This window comes from Stenella coeruleoalba (assembly GCF_951394435.1).
Source record: "Stenella coeruleoalba genome assembly, chromosome: 14".
In the NCBI taxonomy this organism is placed as follows: domain Eukaryota; kingdom Metazoa; phylum Chordata; class Mammalia; order Artiodactyla; family Delphinidae; genus Stenella; species Stenella coeruleoalba.
This window is the reverse complement of record NC_137160.1, coordinates 43657306-43678177: the sequence shown is the minus strand read 5'-3', so window position 1 is coordinate 43678177 and position 20872 is coordinate 43657306. Positions and strand designations below refer to the sequence as shown.

At 35.4% G+C, this 20872-nt stretch overlaps 1 protein-coding gene across 1 annotated transcript in view; it reads left to right on the top strand.

The window, feature by feature from the left end:
• Positions 1–20872, top strand: part of DSG1 (desmoglein 1) — a gene marked incomplete at both ends in the record, with an annotated part of 37522 nt that overhangs the window by 15124 nt on the left and 1526 nt on the right. The window contains 9 exons of the mRNA XM_079943356.1: positions 3281–3447; positions 8384–8518; positions 8826–9011; positions 11172–11431; positions 12856–12995; positions 15326–15604; positions 16823–16956; positions 17192–17264; positions 19085–19290. Of these exons, the coding sequence (XP_079799482.1) occupies positions 3281–3447; positions 8384–8518; positions 8826–9011; positions 11172–11431; positions 12856–12995; positions 15326–15604; positions 16823–16956; positions 17192–17264; positions 19085–19290 (1580 nt within the window). The remainder of the gene's footprint in view (positions 1–3280; positions 3448–8383; positions 8519–8825; positions 9012–11171; positions 11432–12855; positions 12996–15325; positions 15605–16822; positions 16957–17191; positions 17265–19084; positions 19291–20872) is intronic.

Genomic DNA, 20872 nt, shown 5'->3' with positions numbered 1-20872 from the left:
AGAGAAGAAAAAGAAATAAAAGGAATCCAAATCGGAAAAGAAGTAAAACTGTTACTGTTTGCAGATGACATGATACTATACATAGAGAATCCTAAAGATGCTACCAGAAAACTACTAGAGCTAATCAATGAATTTGGTAAAGTAGCAGGATACAAAATTAATGCACAGAAATCTCTTGCATTCCTATACACTAACAATGGAAGATCAGAAAGAGAAATTAAGGAAACAATCCCATTTACCATTTCAACAAAAAGAATAAAATACCTAGGAATAAACTTACCTAAGGAGGCAAAAGACCTGTATTCAGAAAACTATAAAACAGTGATGAAAGAAATCAAAGATAAAATAAACAGATGGAGCGATATACCATGCTTCTGGATTGGAAGAATCACTATTGTGAAAATGACTATACTACCCAAAGCAACCTACAGATTCAATGCAATCCATATCAAACTACCAATGGCATTTTTCACAGAACTAGAACAAAAAATTGCACAGTTTGTATGCAAACACAAAAGACCCCGAATAGCCAAAACAATCTTGAAAGAGAAAACTGGAGCTGGAGGAATCAGGCTCCCAGACTTCAGACTATACTACGAAGCTATAGTAATCAAGACAGTACGGTACTGGCACAAAAACAGAAATATAGATCAATGGAACAGGATAGAAAGCCCAGAGATAATCCCACACACATATGATCACCTTATCTTTGATAAAGGAGGCAAGGATATGCAATGGAGAAAAGACAGCCTCTTCAATAAATGGTGCTGGGAAAACTGGACAGCTACATGGAAAAGAATGAAATTAGAGCACTCCATTACACCATACACAATAATAAACTCGAAATGGATTAAAGACCTAAATGTAAATCCAGACACTATAATACTCTTAGAGGAAAACACAGGCAGAATACTCTATGACATAAATCACCGCAAGATCCTTTTTGACCCACCTCCTAGAAAAATGGAAATAAAAACAAAAATAAACAAATGGGACCTAATGAAACTTCAAAGCTTTTGCACAGCAAAGGAAACCATAAACAAGACGAAAAGACAACCCTCAGAATGGGAGAAAATATTTGCAAATGAAGCAACTGACAAAGGGTTAATCTCCAAAATATACAAGCAGCTCATGCAGCTCAATATCAAAAAAACAAACAACCTAACCCAAAAATGGGCAGAAGACCTAAGTAGACATTTCTCCAAAGAAGGTATACAGATTGCCAACAAACACATGAAAAGATATTCAACCTCACTAATCACAGAGAATTGCAAATCAAAACTACAATGAGGTATCACCTCACACCAGTCAGAATGGCCATTATAAAAAATCTACAAATAATAAATGCTGAGAGTGTGTGGAGAAAAGGGAACCCTCTTGCATTGTTGGTGGGAATGTAAACTGATATAGCCACTATGGAGAACACTATGGAGGTTCCTTAAAAAACTAAAAATAGAAGTACCATATGACCCAGCAATCCCACTACTGGGAATATACCCTGAGAAAACCATAATTCAAAAAGTGTCATGTACCACAATGTTCATTGCAGCACTATTTACAACAGCCAGGACATGGAAGCAACCTAAGTGTTCATCAACAGATGAATGGATAAAGAAGATGTGGCACATGTATACAATGGAATATTACTCAACCATAAAAAGAAACAAAACTGAGTTATTTGTAGTGAGGTGGATGGACCTAGAGTCTGTCATACAGAGTGAAGTAAGAAAGAGAAAATCAAATACTGTATGCTAACACATATATATAGAATCTTAAAAAAAAAAAAAAGGTTCTGATTAACCTAGGGGAAGAACAGGAATGAAGACACAGACATAGAGAATGAGGACACGGGCGGGGGAAGGGTAAGCTGGGACGAAGTGAGAGAGTAGCATTGATAATATATACACTACCAAATGTAAAATAGATAGCTAGTGGGAAGCAGCTGCATGGCACAGGGAGATCATCTCAGTGCTTTGCAACCACCTACAGGGATGGGATAAGGGAAATGGGAGAGAGACACAAGAGGGAGGGGATATGGGGATATACATATGCCTATAGCTGATTCACTTTGTTATACAGCAGAAACTAACACAACACTGTAAAGCAATTATACTCCGATAAAGATGTTTAAAAAAAAAAAGAATGTTTGTTGTAAAAATTCACAAAATATGAGTAAAAACACAATAGAAATGCGTTCTTTGCTCTCCCTAGCACCGTTTTTCAGGGGCAAGTACCATCACTAGTTACTTAGGTACATACTTTCTATAATCATGTAAATATATATAAACGTGTTTCCAAAGAAGAAACAAATGTGACCATATTTTACATACTTATCCACAATGTGAGTTTTTATCGAAATATATTTTGAACATATTTCCATATTAGGAAATACATGTTTCTTCATTCCTTTTAACAATTTCATTAGATTTCATTGTATGAACGCACCAGAATTAATGAATTAAATGCCTCTGAAAACATTTAAAAAATGATGCTGAAATGAATACACACACAGAGATTGAGGGAGAGAGAAATGGGAGCTGGTAGTTGGTGTCTACAGACAGGCCAATTGTGCTTGGAACAGAGTTGATTGTAGAGAAGTCTAGTTTATGAATGCTGGAAGCTTTTCACATTCTCCAGTGTTCTTCATCAAAACTGCTAATAAGATTACTGGAAAAAGTGAGGGATAGGACAAAGTATGTAATTAAACAAGCATTTTTTTAAACCTACTAGTTACTTAGCATTTTACTAGAGACCACGCAAAATACAACAATAATATATATTTATTGAATGTGCACTATTCAATAGGAACTTCACATGATTTTCTTCATATAGATGTTTAATTCTTTCATTAACTCAATGAGGATGGTACTATTATCATCCCTGTTTATAGATGTGGAAACTGAGGCCAAGATCACATAGCTAGAAAGTGCTATAGTTGGGAATGAGTTGGTCTGGCCTTATATCATTTTGTTTCACCATAGCAGCCTTTTTAAAAAAGAATTATACTAGAATAAGAAATGAAAAGGCAGAAGAAAATATTTCTTTGTTTTCTAGCTATCAGCAATGTCTAAGGTCCCTGGTAAAATGTGATCTTTTCATCAAGACAAAGGTATAGAAAGGAGCTAAGATATTGGTATGTCGAAGCAGTAGAAAGGGAAAATGACAGAGTGCCCATTATATGGACCAACTAACCCTAACACCTTGTGGGAAAAACAATATATATTATACTACAACAAAAATTCAAACTGTCCATTTGCAATCAATTTCTCCTAATTTCTAGATACACTGGTGATGATGCTCAATGCTACTGATGCAGATGAACCAAATAATTTGAACTCAAAAATAGCCTTCAAGATCGTAAGACAAGAACCTTCTGATTCACCAATGTTTATTATCAACAGATACACTGCAGAAATTCGAACAATGAATACTTTTCTGGACAGAGAGGTAATTCTTTTTTCTTTGAGTGAGCTGTAGTCTCAAAGGAACTGATTCTAAAAGAAAGAGTTCTAAGAAAAAAAAAAAGAAAACAGTACTTTAAAATTTTAATTACATAACCTTTTCACATAATGGTAATGACATAAATATCTGTGAGGTGAAAAAAATAGGAATCCCTCAAATAGATTTTATACTCATTTTTCATTTAATCTTACTTAGCATTTGTCTCAATGTAAGAAAACTACATTCTGAGAGTACATAAAAATACACACAAGGTAGAGGCAAAAGCTCCTTTTTTTTTTCTTTTAAAGTATGTCCTATAATGAAATAAATTTAAGAAACAATTGCTATTATGTCTCCCATCTTGGTGAGTCGCAATGAGTGTGAACACGGTAGAAGCTCCAAGAATTTTTACAGGCTAAGAAACTTGTTTATCTTTCCTTTTTGTTTTGTTTATTTGTTTGTTTATCTTTCTTTGAGCCAGCATATCCTAGGCGCATTTAAGAGAACCCTTTTTTTTTTCTCTTCCTATATCTCACCTACTGACAGCCCACTGAGTACTTTGGGAAATGAATCACAGAATCAGAATGATGGATAGGAATTAAGTAACATCCAGGCCAGTCTTTTCATTTACAAATAAAAACATAATTACTGATTGTTACCAAATTAGAACCAGCATTGCATGGTTTCCATAATGTCATGTGGTCCCTTGTTTTAATTTTAAAATATCAACTTTTTCCATTACGTTTTTTAATGTGGATAGAATATAACTGATGTGCATATATTTTAGAGTTATAAATGAGGAAGTTTTATTTTCTATTTGATATTTAATTAAATTTCATTTTAAGTATTATACTTATTTTAAAATGACATCTCCCTGCTAATGATTCCTAGATTTAGGATAAATCAGATTATTTTAACACTCTTTATTGATCCAAATGCCATCAGTTTCTAGGTTACCATTATGTCCTTTTTTACTTGTTTGAAAATTACCATAAGAAGAAATTGACTATTTAGGTATTTTTCTCTCAAACTTTCTTAAAGGGCCCAGTGGGTTTCCTTTAACATGAAAAGAGTTGTAATGGTGAAGAGCTCTAAAAAGTAAAGGAACTCTGCAATCACTGGCAAGCCACCAGAGCAGATATTTTATTCTTTCTAATTTTTTTTTTTTGGATTATAGTTGATTAACAATGTTATGTTAGTTTCAGGTGTGCAACAAAGTGATTCAGTTATACGTATAAATGTATCTATTCTTTTTCAAATTCTTTTCCCATTTAGGTTATTACAGAATATTGAGCAGTGTTTCCTGTGCTATACAGTATGTTCTTGTTGGTTAACTATTTTATTTTTTAAACTTTTTATTGGAGTATAGTTATTAATAGTGTTGTGATAGCTTCAGGTATATAGCAAGGTGATTCAGTTATACATATACATGTATCTATTCTTTTTCAAATTACTTTCCCATTTAGGTTGTTACATAATATTGAGCAGAGTTCCCTGTGCTATACAGTAGGTCCTTGTTGGTTATCTATTTTCAACATAGCAGTGTGTACATGTCAGTCCCAAGCTCACAATCTATCCGTCCCCCCACCCTTCCCCCACTGGTAACCGTAAGTTCATTCTCTAAGTTTGTGAGTCTGTTTCCACTTTGTAAGTAAGTCCATTTGTATCTTTTTTTTTTTAGATTCTGTATATAAGTGATATCATATGATATTGTCTTTCTCTGTCTGACTTACTTCACTTAGTATGATAATCTTCAGGTACATCCATGTTCTTGCAACTGGCAGTATTTCACTCTTTTTAATGGCTAATATCCATTGTATGTATGTAACACATCTTCTTTATCCATTCATCTGTCAATGGACATTTAGGTTGCTTTCATCTATTGTAAACAGTACTGCAATGAACGTTGGGGTGCATGTATGCTTTCGAACCATGTTTTTCTCCAGATATATGCCCAGAAGTAGGATTGCTGATCATATGGTAGCTCTATTTTTAGTTTCTAAAGGAACCTCCATACTTTTCTCCAGAGTGGCTGTACCAATTTACATTCCCACCAACAGTGTAAGAGGGTTCCCTTTACTCCACACCCTCTCCAGCATTTACTGTTTGTAGATTTTTGATGATGGCCATTCTGGCTGGTGTGAGGTGATATCTCACTGTAGTTTTGATTTGCCTTTCTCTAATAATTAGCGATGTTGAGCATCTTTTCATGTGCCTTTCGGAAATCTGTATATCTTCTTTGGAGAAATGTCTATTTAGGTCTTCTGCCCATTTTTGGATTGGATTGTTTGTTTTTTTGATATTGAGCTGCATGAGTTGCTTGTATGTTTTGGAGATTAATCCTTTGTCAGTTGCTTCATTTGCAAATATTTTCTCCCATTCTGAAGGTTGTCTTTTCGTCTTATTTATGGTTTCCTTTGCTGTGCAAAAGCTTTGAGGTTTCATTAGGTCTCATTTGTTTATTTTTGTTTTTATTTCCATTTCTCTAGGATGTGGGTCAAAAGGATTTTGCTGTGATATATGTCATAGAGTGTTCTGCCTATGTTCTCTAAGAGTTTGATGGTGTCGGGCCTTACATTTAGGTCTTTAATCCATTTTGAGTTTATTTTTGTGTATGGTATTAGGGAGTATTCTAATTTCATTCTTTTACATGTGGCTGTCCAGTTTTCCCAGCACCGCTTATTAAAGAGGCTGTTTTTTCTCCATTGTATATTCTTGCCTCCTTTATCAAAGATAAGGTAACCATATGCATGTGGGTTTATCTCTGAGCTTTCTATCCTGTTCCATTGATCTATATTTCTGTTTTTGTGCCAGTACCATACTGTCTTGATTACTGTAGCTTTGTAGTATAGTCTGAAGTCAGGGAGTCTGATTCCTCCAGCTCTGTTTTTCTTTCTCAAGATTGCTTTGGCTATTCGGGGTCTTTTGTGTTTCCATACACATTGTGAAATTTTTTGTTCTAGTTCTGTGAAAAATGCCAGTGGTAGTTTGATAGGGATTGCATTGAATCTGTAGATTGCTTTGGGTAGTATAGTCATTTTCACAATGCTGATTCTTCCAATCCAAGAACATGGTATATCTCTCCATCTATTTTAATTTCTTTCATCAGTGTCTTTTAATTTTCTGCATACAGGTCTTTTGTCTCCTTAGGTAGGTTTATTCCTATATATTTTATTCCTAGATATTTGCAATGGTAAATGGGAGTGTTTTCTTAATTTCACTTTCAGATTTTTCATCATTAGTGTATAGGAATGCAAGAGATTTCTGTGCATTAATTTTGTATCCTGCTCCTCTACCAAATTTATTGATTAGCTCTAGTAGTTTTCTGGTAGCATCTTTAGGATTCTCTATGTATAGTATCATGTCATCTGCAAACAGTGACAGCTTTATTTCTTCTTTTCCAATTTGGATTCCTTTTATATCTTTTTCTTCTCTGATTGCTGTGGCTAAAACTTCCAAAACTATGTTGAATAACCGTGGTGAGATTGGGCAACCTTGTCTTGTTCCTGATCTTAGGGGAAATGGTTTCAGTTTTTCACCATTGAGAACGATGTTGGCTGTGAGTTTGTTATATATGGCCTTTATTATGTTGAGGTTGGTTCCGTCTATGCTCACTTTCTGGGGAGTTTTTATCATAAATGGATGTTGAATTTTGTCAAAAGCTTTTTCTGCATCTATTAAGATGATCATATGGTTTTTATTCTTCAGTTTGTTGATGTGGTGTATCACAATGATTGATTTGCGGATATTGAAAAATCCTTGCATCACTGGGACAAATCCCACTTGATCACGGTGTATGATCCTTTTAATGTATTGTTGGATTCTGTTTGCTGGTATTTTGTTGAGGATTTTTGCATCTATTTTCATCAGTGATATCGGCCTGTAGTTTTCTTTTTTTGTGGAAATTGTGTCTGATTTTGGTATCAGGGTGATGGTGGCCTCATAGAGTGAGTTTGGGAGTATTCCTTCCTCTGCAATTTTTTGGAATAGTTTCAGAAGAAGAAATCCATGTTAACTCTTCTCTAAATGTTTGATAGAACTTGCCTGCAAAGGCATCTGGTCCTAGACTTTTGTTCGTTGGGAGTTTTTTAATCACAGTTTCAATTTTAGTACTTGTGATTGGTCTGTTCATATTTTCTATTTCTTCCTGGTTCAGTCTTGGGAGATTGTACCTTTCTAAGAATTTGTCCATTTCTTCCAGGTTGTCCATTTTATTGGCATACTGTTGCTTGTAGTTTTCTCTAATGATCCTTTGTATTTCTGTGGTGTCCTTTATAGCTTCTCCTTTTTCATTTCCAATCTTATTGATTTGAGCCCTCTCCCTTTTTCTCAGAGCAGATAGTCTTAACCTGGCATTTGTGGAGAACCCTCAAGACGTCTCTAACTATGAATCCTCTAAAATTATATCCACAACTTTGAGTGAGGATGCATATATGCATGTGTCTGGGAAAGGCTTCATGGCTTTTACCAGCTTCTAAAAATTTAAGTACCTTTGTGTAGAATCAAGAAAACAGATCATCAATAACTGTACTGCCACCCCCCAAAAAATGCAAACCATTTGCTATCTCTTTATTCTTCAGGGGTTGATAATTTGGGGTACAGAATTTTAATTCCATAAATTCTTAGTAAATCTTAATCTCTCCCCTCCTGATCATTTTGTTCTTCTTCACCCTTTATGAACTTTTTCAACATATAATAAGGAATGATGTCTTTTAAAATTTTTGCTTCGTTTAAATGATGCTGAATAAGAATTTTTGGGAATAGAAGTGGCAACTTCATATTGATTCATGTGAGATTTTCGAATTTTCAATATTCTGTGTTACCTCTATCTTCATCATAGATTTATGTAAATGTTGATCCAACATTTTAAAAGATCCTTGTATGAGACAAAATAAAAACTGTCTACATCAACTGTGGTATTGTTTGTTGTGTGTATTTTTAGCAATATGGCCAGTACTCTCTAGTTGTAAGAGGCTCAGACCGCGATGGTGGGGCAGATGGTATGGCAGCAGAGTGTGAATGCAGCATTAAAATCCTCGATGTCAATGATAACTTCCCATACATGGAACAGTCATCAGTAAGTATTAGTCCTTGAATTTAACAACAACTTTAGGTTCATTACCTTCTAAAATTTGTTCAAACAATTCTATTTATATACGTACATGTTATCTTTAGTCACACACAACCCAAATGTACACAAATATTTCATCTCATGTTTGTCTACGTAATACATATGAAAAAACCCCTATGTGAACAATGAAAAGTGAGACCACAAACATAGATCTCTTTCCTATATCATGAATAACTATAAACATTCTATATAAAACTAATATAGTTCTATTTCTCACATAGTTTGTGCTAAAATTTTTTACTTCTTGTTTCAGTATTCCATAAGTATTGAAGAAAATGTTCTAAATTCAAATTTGCTCCAGATTAGAATAATTGATTTGGATGAGGAGTTCTCAGCTAACTGGATGGCAGTCATTTTCTTTATCTCTGGAAATGAGGGAAATTGGTTTGAAATAGAAATGAATGAAAGAACAAATGTGGGAACGTTAAAGGTTATTAAGGTATGGAATAATTATCCTAAATATTTTGTTTTCTTGGTTTTTTTCAAAGTGTTAATCTTAAAATGATGTTAACATTTCACAAACTTGAGTGGGTGAAAGAATAAAAATTACTGTGTTTTAGAATTATACATGATATAGAGCTTTTTTATAGAGAGTTTTTCTGCTTATATAATTTCATAAAGACAGGCATTGAACTTTTACTTGAAACTCTTTTCTAGCAATACAATATTCCCTCACAGATCATACATTTTTAAACACAAATCTTATTTTATGCTTACAACAAAGTACGATTAATCCTTAAGGTTTTGTTTTACACATTTGAAGAATATTTTTTGAAGCAGATTAAACATTGCCTAAAAAAAAGTGTCCCTGTCAACACTGTACATCAATTATTATTCATTAATAACATTCATCACATAAATTAAAAGTTGTTAGTTCATCCAGTGTGTTTTCACAGAATTAAAATTAAATTACTGTAATTGTAGGATTATCACATTCTCATCTCACTTCTGCAGCTGACCCAGGCTTATTACAGACATAAGTATACTAGAGACTTGGTCCAAGTCATAGAGATTTGGCCCAAGTCAACACAGTTCTCCTGTGTCCCCTCTACATTACCGATCCACCACATTTACCTGCAGTAGAATTTTCTCTGAGATTCGAGGGGGAAAAATGTCTGACTCCTAGGGAGCTGATAGTGAAGATTTCACCCTGTGCTACAAGACTTGTCAGTCTATTTTTTAAAATCTGCAATAGCTGTGCATGGATTGTACATGATGCATGCAATATGTATTCCTCATGGTAAAATGTAATCTCTTTTTAACTGTTTTCTTCCTTCAGAATTGCTCTGGGAAATAAACTCCTAAGGAATTCTGTCCCCATAGGAATGTGTGATCATTTGTCTCATATGTCTTCATAAAGTGTCACCATGCCTACAGCTTCCATTCACTGAGGCAGTGTGCGGATGATTTAGTTTATTCTCTACAGCATCCCTGTAATATAGGTTATATGCCCACGTTATAAATAAATACACTGAGGTTCAGAGAGAGTTTGTAACCTGCTCTGTTCTCATCACTAGTAAGTGGGACAGCTGACATTCAAACCTAGGCTTCTCTAGCTATTAAGTTCACATTCTTTCCACTACACTATCTAGGTTTCCCTGCTGGGGAAACTGAGTCCTAATCTATTTCACCCCAAACAATGATATTACTTTAGAAAATTAATTGATCTATCTGGCCTCAATATCTCTGTCTGTAAAATGGGAATAATGTTCATTTTTCTCCCAGACATGACATCATATATTAATTCTTTTGTTAGGATTATATATATATATGTAATATGTGTGTGTGATGTATATGTATACATAATTTTATAGCCATTCTTGGAGTTGCAAATAAAGCTAATATTAGAGCAAACACTGAACATTTTAGCTAAGTAGAGAGCTCAGTGTGTGAATCGATGGTCATCTAAACTACTGTTATATGAAAATTTAAAAAAATATAGTTGGTATTTATAGGCATAATGCATAGTTGTGGATTTTATGAGTAGTGGATTTTGACACCGTCTTTCATAATGAAAATGACTACTTGATAATTTTATAATATAAAGTGAATTTTTCCAGGATATGTTGAATAAAATATGGATTTCTTTTTATTATTTATATACATTCTATTATTTGATTTATTGAAAGAAGTCACATATACATTGTAAAATTTCTTGTACATAGTTCTTTATGGATAAAATCAGTCAAATGATTGAACCTATGATATACTTGGCCCATTCTTCCTAATAAATAGAGCTATTTTCTGAGAAACCTGAAATGATAGCATCTAACATAAACTCTCTTTGTTTGCATTACAAAATGCATGGATCTGACCACCTGTATTATTTTAAGTTTTTTAGTTTGGTGGACAATTAGAACTCATACATTTTCAACTTTTTCAACAAAAGATCCAAGACAATTGGACTTTTTCTTACTGTATTTTCATGTGTTTGTATTGAATTGAATATAAAGTAAGAATAGAGTGTGTATTTATATGTATTTATATTTAATTAAAGAAAAAGATGTAAGAATTTTTTTGCCTATTATCAAAGAATATCTCTTTCCTCTAGAATGTTTTTTCCCCTTATAGTAAAACTATTTCAATATGTATTTTCTAGGCCCTAGATTATGAAGCTACGAAGAATCTTCAACTTAGTCTTGGTGTTAGAAATAAAGTTGAATTTCATCAATCAATTAAGTCTCAATATAAACTCACAGCAACTGCAGTCTCTGTGACTGTGTTAAACGTAGTTGAAGGCTCAGTGTTCCGTCCAGGTTCAAAGACATTCGTAGTAACTCGTGAGATGGGACAAAACTATCAATTGGGAGACTTTATAGCTACTGATCTGGACACAGGTCTACCTTCAACCACTGTTAGGTAAGACTGACATTTTCCAACTAATTTTCACCACATATTGAACTTAAGTAAATATGTTCTTTTTAGAAAGTATCTGAATTAAAATATTTGTCACTATTTTTGAAATTCAATCATAAAACGTACTAATTGGGGGAATTGTTACCTAATTTAGACTGTTTAACTTAAGAAAATATAAAAATTTGCACAAAATGTAAGATGGAAAAATGTGAAGGTTTAAAATGTGAAAATATTTTATCTGGAAAGTTTGATGCTCCTGTGTTTATATATTTTATTGACCAGTTAGCTGATTACTACATATCATGGTTATTCCCCTTGGAAAATTTGATGGATTGATTTTACCATTGCAAATTTGCCCAGATTGAAATCAATTAGATTTAGTTAACGCATTTCAGATACTTTCTCTCTTTAATCAGCACGTAATATTGGTCAACGATAACCTTGATATGAAAAATTGGTTACATTGAGGAAAAATTAAGCTGTGTAGTTTTTTTTTTTAACTCTACGTATCCGAGTGTTTCTACTTGATCAATAAAAATCTGTGTGTATATGTGCACACGTATTTTGCAAATGTGCTTGTGATCAGGAATAATGGTGGAGTGGAAAGACCTCACAAATGAGTTTTAAAAGTTCTTTCTGTGTGTTCCTCTCACTCCATGTGAGTATTTCAGTTATAGCTCTTATCACACTGCACCGCCATTACTGATAAGCTCTCTTGTACTCCACAGATGTGAGTTCACTGAGGGAAGACCACACCCCTATCTGACTGCTTTCCAAGTTCTATTTCCTGAGTTTAGCACAATGCCTGACACAGAGAGCTATCTAACCAATGTTTGTCTAACGAACATATAAATGAGAAGGAAAACTTCAAAGTCAAAGATGAGAAGAGAAAGAGAATAGAGAATAGGATAGAGGCATGAGACAAGGACAGAGTTTGGAATCCACAAGAAGTCCTGTATATTCACTGTGTATGTGGAGAGGGGAGTGGAAATAGGGAAGGGATGAAAGCCAAGCTGCTGAAGAAGTAACTTCTTTGGTAAGAGAATAGTTTAGAATTAGCAGCAGCCCAGGAAGTTGCAGCATCTGGGCTGTCCAGGACAGTTCTGATGCTACCAAAATCAAATGAAAATGAGACTGCAGGCGTCAGAGGGTTATTCGTACATCTAAGTGGGCTAGATGTAATAGACATTCCATCACAAGTGGCTGCTCAGTAATTCTTTTTTCTTAAATTTAAATCTTCATCCATTTCTGAATGGATGGGGGCTGAAACTGCCCCCCCCCCAAAATAAAGTCTCCAATAATTGAAAATTATATCCAGGAGTTACAATTACTGGCTGGAAACATGGTTTAAAATCAAAATCTCTCTTTCTCTACCCCCTGACTTTAGATAGCTAACATTAATTTGTACCATTGTCTTTCAAATACAGATATGAAATGGGAAGTAATCCAGCGGACCTAATCGCTATTGGCTCAAAAACGGGCATCATTATTTTGAGAAATAAAGTTACTGTTCAACAATATGAAATACTTGGGGGGAAATACGAAGGAACAATTCTATCTATAGATGGTAAGAAATCAATTTAATTTTTTCCCGTCTACTGGAAGTTATATATACATTCAGAAACTAAAATTTTAATTACTGTCTTTTGAAGTAACCCTTTTTCCAACAAAAGTTATCATATTGGGTATTATACAATCAAATCCTGAATGATACAAGAGGCATTATAATTTAGGGTTAAGACCGTGAGCTCTGGAGTTAGACTGGATTGGTATCTCGTACCATCACTTACTAGCTCTAAGATTTTAGAGAAGTTATTTAACCCATCTATCCCTCAGTTTTCTCTTCCATAAAATGGGCCAATAACATTATGGATTTAGAAGTACTTAAGGAGTTACTACATATAAAGCACTAGACGAGTGCTGACATTCAATAAACGTTAGTTGGGCTTCCCTGGTGGCGCAGTGGTTGAGAGTCCTCCTGCCGATGTAGGGGACACGAGTTCGTGCCCCGGTCCGGGAAGATCCCACATGCCGCGGAGCGGCTAGACCCATGAGCCATGGCCGCTGAGCCTGCGCATCCGGAGCCTGTGCTCCGCAACGGGAGAGGCCACAACAGTGAGAGGCCCACGTACCGCAAAAAAAAAAAAAAAAAAAAAAAAAAAAAAAATATATATATATATATATAATAAATGTTAGTTCGTATTAATGTCAGTAATAGAAAATTTTTAATTTTACTGTAAAATTATTTTCAAACAGACCCAAAGCCAAGTTAACTTAACTTTACATGATCCTTGGAAAGTTGATGTACAATTTTGTGTAAACAATTTGGAATTAGCATGCTTATATTACTTTTCAAAACCAACAAAATTAAATTAGGCTAATCACTAGGAGGGAAGTTCCTCGAGGCTAATTCTAAGCAATATTTGCTACTTCAGTTTCTCTTCCTCCCTTCTTCCTCCTTCTCTCCCTTTCTTCCTCTTTTTCTTTCAATTGTCCTAAGAAGGGATTGACAATTTCCACTTGCTTCACAAGTTTAAAAGAAATAAAACAGCATTTCTTTAAAGTCATTCAACAATTCAGAATTTTTACCAAATTATGCTGGTCTTCTCCACAATCAGTCAAAATAAATGTAGTTTTTAAAATGTTTATTACAAATCGAAATGTTTATTCCATCTACATATAAAGTTTATTTCAGTGCTGAAATTGTCTTAAGCAATTGCTAGTTTCCTCCTTTTCTTACATCCAACATCAAGCTTAATTGGACACATGAAAGAGAAATTGGAACTTTAATTTACTAAACTGTAGGCTGATGGCAAATAGGGAGCATTCCCTTTGTCATTAAAAAATACCACCTTCTGGGGATAAACATTAGATCTGATGATAATAATAAAAATAACAAAAACAGTAACAGTACAATAGAATTGTTGTATTCCAACAAAACAGTAACAATAGAATCAGCATAGCTGGGCTGAAAGGGCTTGGGCTTTGATATCAGATAGACTGTATGTAAAGCTATCTCTGTTATGTACTTCCAGGGATATCTTTATTCATTTATCCAGAAACTAAGTATCGAATTCTAACCAAACGTCAGCCATTGTGCCGGATTCTAGAGTGACATCAATGGACAAAGTCTAACAACAGCGCTTACATCTATATAGTAGAAATAATAACAACAATAATAGTAACTTGCTGAAGCCAACAGCAATTGTGGAACCATTAAGTTGAAACAAATCACAGATGTCTCTCCTCCTGTGTTTCGTCAACAAACACAATAATTTACTGAAACTTTGAAGGATAAGAAAAAAGCAAATTTGGAGTATCTGCTTGTGAAACAAAAGTGCTTCATTTTATTGATATGAAGATTCCCCTCCCCCAACAGTGCCAAATTCCCTCTCCTATGAGTTGTTTGAACTGTTGGTTGTGAGTTTGAGGATATGCTACTTTATCAGTAGGAGATTTTTATACAAATGACTGACCAATCTGCCCTAAGTCTGTTGGTTTTGTCAGCCCATCAAAGGAAAAAAGACAAGAACTGAAGATGAAAGACAGTAAAACAGCAAGCAAAATCTAGTCTAATACATGGAGAGGTGTGCAACACATGGTCTAGAAATGTCTCCACAGTGGCTTATGACACACTGCTGACCAATACATAATGTGGTGCTTACTGTGTATGTTTCTCAACACATAGGACAGTTTTTCTCAAGCACTAATATTTATTCGTAATGGTTTGATTTAAAAACTGAGTCACAGACAAGAGACAATATGCGGAGTTACTGGATTGGTGGGAATAAACACATTGAAATAAGTACTGATGCAAAGAGAAAATAGTTTTGTATTGTCCAACAATTATTACGCTAAATGTATAAAATATTTCTTTCATTTTAAACCTTGTTACAGATGCTCTTCAAAAAACTTCTACTGGTACAATTATTATTAAACTTGAAAGTGATTCCGGGGAAGATGGTGCACCGTCTAATGATAATAATACCAGTACTAGCAGAAATGGCCTTACTTCCTCAGATGTTACCATTGATACCAACAAAAACGCTGGCACTGTTAGCGCAAATACTTTTGGTGTAGGTGGCACCACTGCTTTTCGTACAATAAAAGAGGATAATGTATATTTTGGTCCTGCTGGCATTGGACTACTCATCATGGGATTCTTGATCCTAGGATGTAAGTACTTTAACAGTCCTGTTTTTATGTGGCCCCTAAAAAATTGTGGAGAGGAAACAAGTTTTCTGATCCTTTGATGACATATATTTTACAAATCCTTATTTTGTGCAATTATCAAGAAATTTCTATGTTTGGTGTTGGGTTTATGACATGAAAAAAAACATCAAACAACTTGACCCCTTAGAGTGCAGTGGAGGATAAAAACTTTTTTGCTTTGAATCTCAATGTAATAGGAAAGTACCATAACAGACAGGTTCAAATTGCTATTTGAGTGAAGAAGACAGTCAGAAATAACTGACTGAAACAATCAGAAAAGGCTACATAGAGAAAGTAAACTCTGAGTTGGGTTTTAACAGATGAATAGGAGGTAGCCTAGTGGACAAGAAAAGGGGAACAGAATATAAGAAGAAAAAAAATCCATGTGCAAAATCCCAAAAGAATGAGAGTGCAAGTAACTGAAATAAAGGACTCCAGCATAGAAGAAATAAAGGATGTACTTGAGAGCATGGTGAGAGTCGAGTCTAGAAAGATAGGCAGGGGCTAGACCTTGAAGGGATTTCATGCTGTGCCAAAGCTGCACAGCCTAAGGAAAGGAGAGCAAAATAGATGAAAAATTAAACTCCAGCTTCTAAATTCAATTGTCTGAGTCCCTCAAAGTTTACCCAAGTTTTCTGAGCCTTGCTTTGGCCAACTGTGAAATAATAAAACTTACTTCACAACAATACTTAGATAATGAAAAGGAAGTACCATGCATGGAAGCATTTAGAGATAGACCACATTGTATGGTCACTAGAGTGGACCTAGTCAAGGATCTAGACATGAGGGTATAACATCCAATGGATTCTTCAGGTGGTCTTTAACATTGCCTTGGATGATGATAGAAATTAGAGTGGCGATGAGCCAGATGCTACAGTCTCTGAGGAATATTTTTCCTTTAATATTTTCCTAAGTAATGACAGGGAAAAGACTCATCTGCTTTAATAGTATAATATGATCTGTAATCTGAATACTATATAACAAGTAAAAATTGATTGCTGTCTGAGGCTCACATTGATTTTGGTATCTCACCATTATTCAGCTTGTTTTCTGAAACTTTCATAATAATGTTAGAATCAAATGGAGTTATATTAGGGGTTCAAATTTAATCATAAAAGCAGGTTGTTTTGTTTTAATATGGTCCCACTGCTAATTGCAATATTCCTATCTTTTCACCATCAGTGGTCCCACTTTTGTTGATGTTTTGTGACTGTGGAGGTGTCCCTGGTTATAGGGCCAGCTTTAAGCCTGTTACCGAATGTACGGATGGAGCAATGCATTCATGGGCGGTGGAAGGACCGCAGCCCAAACTTGTGGTAAGTGCTCACTAACAGTCTAGGTTGTTATTTGTTCTGGGATAGCCGATGGGGAAAACGAAGAGAAAGGTACATCAAAATTAGATGACAGTAACCGGGGAAGCCTTTCTAAATGAGGTTCAGATTACTTTCAGTATCCTTTTAGAAAATCTGAGGTAATTTGAGAACAAACCCAGTGTATAATTATTGAAAGAAAAGAATCATTACAAATGGGAAAATGTTTCCTGTCCTTTAGGATTTGACCAATATCGGTGCACCACAAATACCACCCAATAATGCAGATACTATTGAGTGCATTGACAACTCAGGTAAGAAAAATTTTTTTTAAGTTTTCATAGTTCAAATGACTAGCGAGGAACTCTATTCTCTGTCTTTGCATACCTTACCATTTCTCAATTGTCTTATCTTTACAATTGTTCCCATCATTCTTTTTTAAATGACTAATTTGCAAATTAAATGATAAAGAAAAACCTACAATACTTATTATTCTTTTAGGTTGCATTTTTTTAAATCTTCTTCAATCATCAGAGAGTACACAAGAGATGACCTGATTAGGATTTCTATAAATAGGAGAGAAGTACTGAATTGTAACCAGAAGTCAATTTTGGCTGAGATTTTTTTGTCTAATAGAGCAATTTGAATTAAAGTACAGCCCTATTAAATAGACGTATGCTCATTTATTGAGGCTAGCATCTGCCTCCACAATTCACAAAATCAGTCTAAGAAAAAGAGGAATAAATTTTAAAAACTCATATCTTTGAAAATAATTGTACTGTCTTGCCTTATTTCAAGGTAAATAAATATTATTGATTCTCTTATTTTTCATTCAGTCTTTTTCAAACTTGTGATCATGACTTTTCCACTTTGAACTCTTCAAAATGTAAAAGACATAGGAATGTTTATGACTTATAGAACTGGACCACATTCAGAAGACTGGAGATGCTAGTCTGTAAACTTATTTCTCCCCCTGAGGTGTCCATTATTGTTAATGACCCCAACACCCTCCACCTAAAAAGCAGAAACTCATTTTTGACTCCCTTATCTCCCTATTCATTGACACTCAGTCAGTTCTCAAGACTTGTCAAATCCTCAAATCCACCAGGATTTATTTATGCATTTATTCTCTCATTAAGTCTACAAACCTTGAACAAAGCACAGTGAGAGGCACCAGAGCAAGAAGTATGAAACACTATACCTAAACTCAAGATCTTCAAAATATGAAAGCCATAGGACACCTACCCCATTGTCAACACTTTCTCTGTCCATGGCACTTCCATAGTCTGGGCCATCCTTTTATCTCACCTGCCTGGAATTTTGTAACAGGCTTCTACTCACCCCTCACAATCAAGTGCAAATCCCAGAGTCTTCATGCAAACCCATCCCCTCACCATAGCCATGGCCTCTTCTCTGAATGCCCTGGAGGCCCTGTGCTTCTAATAATACATTGAGTATTCTTATACTGTTTTTTTTCTTAAGTTTTAGAATTTGGGTATTTTCCCCCAATTTGAAATCAAACTCTCTAAGGCATAGATAGCGTTTTATAACCTCTGTGGAGCCCCCGATCCCAGCACAACATATAGTAGTATCTCAAATAATTACTGAATTAACAAATTGATTAATAATATTATTTTGAACTCAATATCATATTTGCATCTCCTTTCTTTATGTATTACCTTCATTTTTATTTATTTATTTATTTATTTTTGGCTGCATTGGGTCTTCGTTGCTGTGCGTGGGCTTTAGTTGTGGCGAGCAGGGGCTACTCTTTGTTGCGGTGCCCGGGCTTCTCATTTTGGTGGCTTCTCTTGTTGCAGAGCACAGGCTCTAGGCATGTGGGCTTCAGTAGTTGTGGAATGCGGGCTCAGTAGTTGTGGCGCACTGGCTTAGTTGCTCCTTCCTGGACCAGGGATCGAATCTGTGTCCCCTGCATTGGCAGGCAGATTCCTAACCACTGTGCCACCAGGGAAGTCCTGTATTACCTTCATTTTATTTCTTTGCTCACTCACAACTGTGTACTTAAATGGAGAAACTATACATTACAGTAAGTTACTAATTTTTAGTTTACAATACGCTAGAGAAAAAACAGTTTACAGGAGAAAGTAAAATTTAATTTGATCAACACTTTTAGGGGTTTACACAAATGAGTATCATGGCAGAAAAATGCAAGATCTTGGAGGAGGAGAAAGAACGACAGCATTGGAACTGGTGGATGGAGTTAAAACATCAGGACAACCTAAGATATGTCAAGAATATTCTGGAACATTAAGAAGTTCTGTGAGGGACTGTAGAGAAGGAGGGCTGAATATGAACTTCATGGAAAGTTACTTCTGCCAGGTAAGCTCTCTATCCCCATGCCTTCCTTTCCATCCTGCACCCAGATCTCTACCCCAGGCCCCCACTATTTCCCAACAGGGCTTTGGTGCGTGTTTCCTAACTAGGTTCCCAGCCTCTGGTCTTTACACCTGACAATCTATATTCCTGCTGAATAGTATTTCTCAAACTCTGACTTGAGCACTTTACTCCCCCACTTTAAAACAACCAGTGGCTCCCAGCTCTGTTTTGTCTGTGGCGTGAAGTCCATCTCCTTCACACAGCAATTAACCAATTGACCTCTTCCCTCACACCCTGACATCTCCAATTATTCCTTACCAGCCACCCTGCTTGCCAAGCCCCTTTGCCTTGTTCAGACTGGTCTACTGCCCTCCATGTCTTTGCTTATGCTGTGCTCATCTTGGAATGCTTTTACCTGATCTTCTCTCTCACAAACCCATACTCATCTTTCTATCCGGTTCAAACACCCCTGCCTTTCTGAAGTTTTTACTGTGAATCCTCTCATCCAAAATAGCGTTGATGTTTCTTTATGTGTATCTCTGTAGTACTTTGTTTGTACATTTTATAGAACATACCATTGCTAAAATCTGTTGGTTACATGTCCACCACCGTTTTTAGTGCCTCGTCTGCATGGGCTCTACATTATGTTGCCAGTACCTGGCTCAGTTCCAAGCACAGAGTAAACATGCAATAAGGGTGGGTCCAAGAGCCGTAGTACATTTCCAGGACATTCTAAGAACCAGAGAGAATTAATTTTGCCATCTTCAGGTAGAGACAGAATTTCCCGTGGTTCTACCCCATGTGATACTTAAACCTTCAGATATTTCCTACCTCTGATACTGTCTCTGATACATTTATGTCCTTCTACACACGGGCCTAAAATACAGTCATTAACTCTCCTAATGAGAGGGTGGCTGATATTTTGAACTGAACTAGTAGTAAAAGCCTTCCAAATAGCAGCAAATAATAAGGGGACAGTTGCTGAAATCCATAGGTATACTTCCTATCCATGTCCCTACAAATGAATATCATTTTCATGAAACGTTCCATTTCTGCCTCACAACTTTTGCACTTGTATCTCCTTCTGCCCAGAACACTCTCTCTGCTTTACTGTCCCCGTGACTTTAGTCTCTGAACAACCATCACTTTATGAGATGCTGTCCCTGAACTCTCTGTCTGAAAGAGCAACCCTATCCCTCTCTACTCCTTTACTCTGCACCTCCTAACAAATTCCTACAGTTCTGTTCCTACTGAACTGTAAGCCCTGTGAGAGAGGGACTTTATCTGGTTTTGTTCATTACTTTATTGCCAACTTCCTAAGAGAGTGTCTGCCGAACAGTAAGGACTCAAAAACTATTTTTGAATTGAAATGGCACAATGAGTTGGTTTGCTAATAAAGGTATTTCTGCTTAACCTGGAAGTTTGCAATCCAACATTACAAACAAAAGAGTTGCAATAAAAGTACACACGTCTGTGAGCTTTCACTTTGAATTGGAGGAGATTCTATTTTTAAGAACTGTCTTTGGTCACCTTCAATTCTGAATCCAAAAGTGGCATAGACCCAGAGTCAAATTTTCCTGTTATT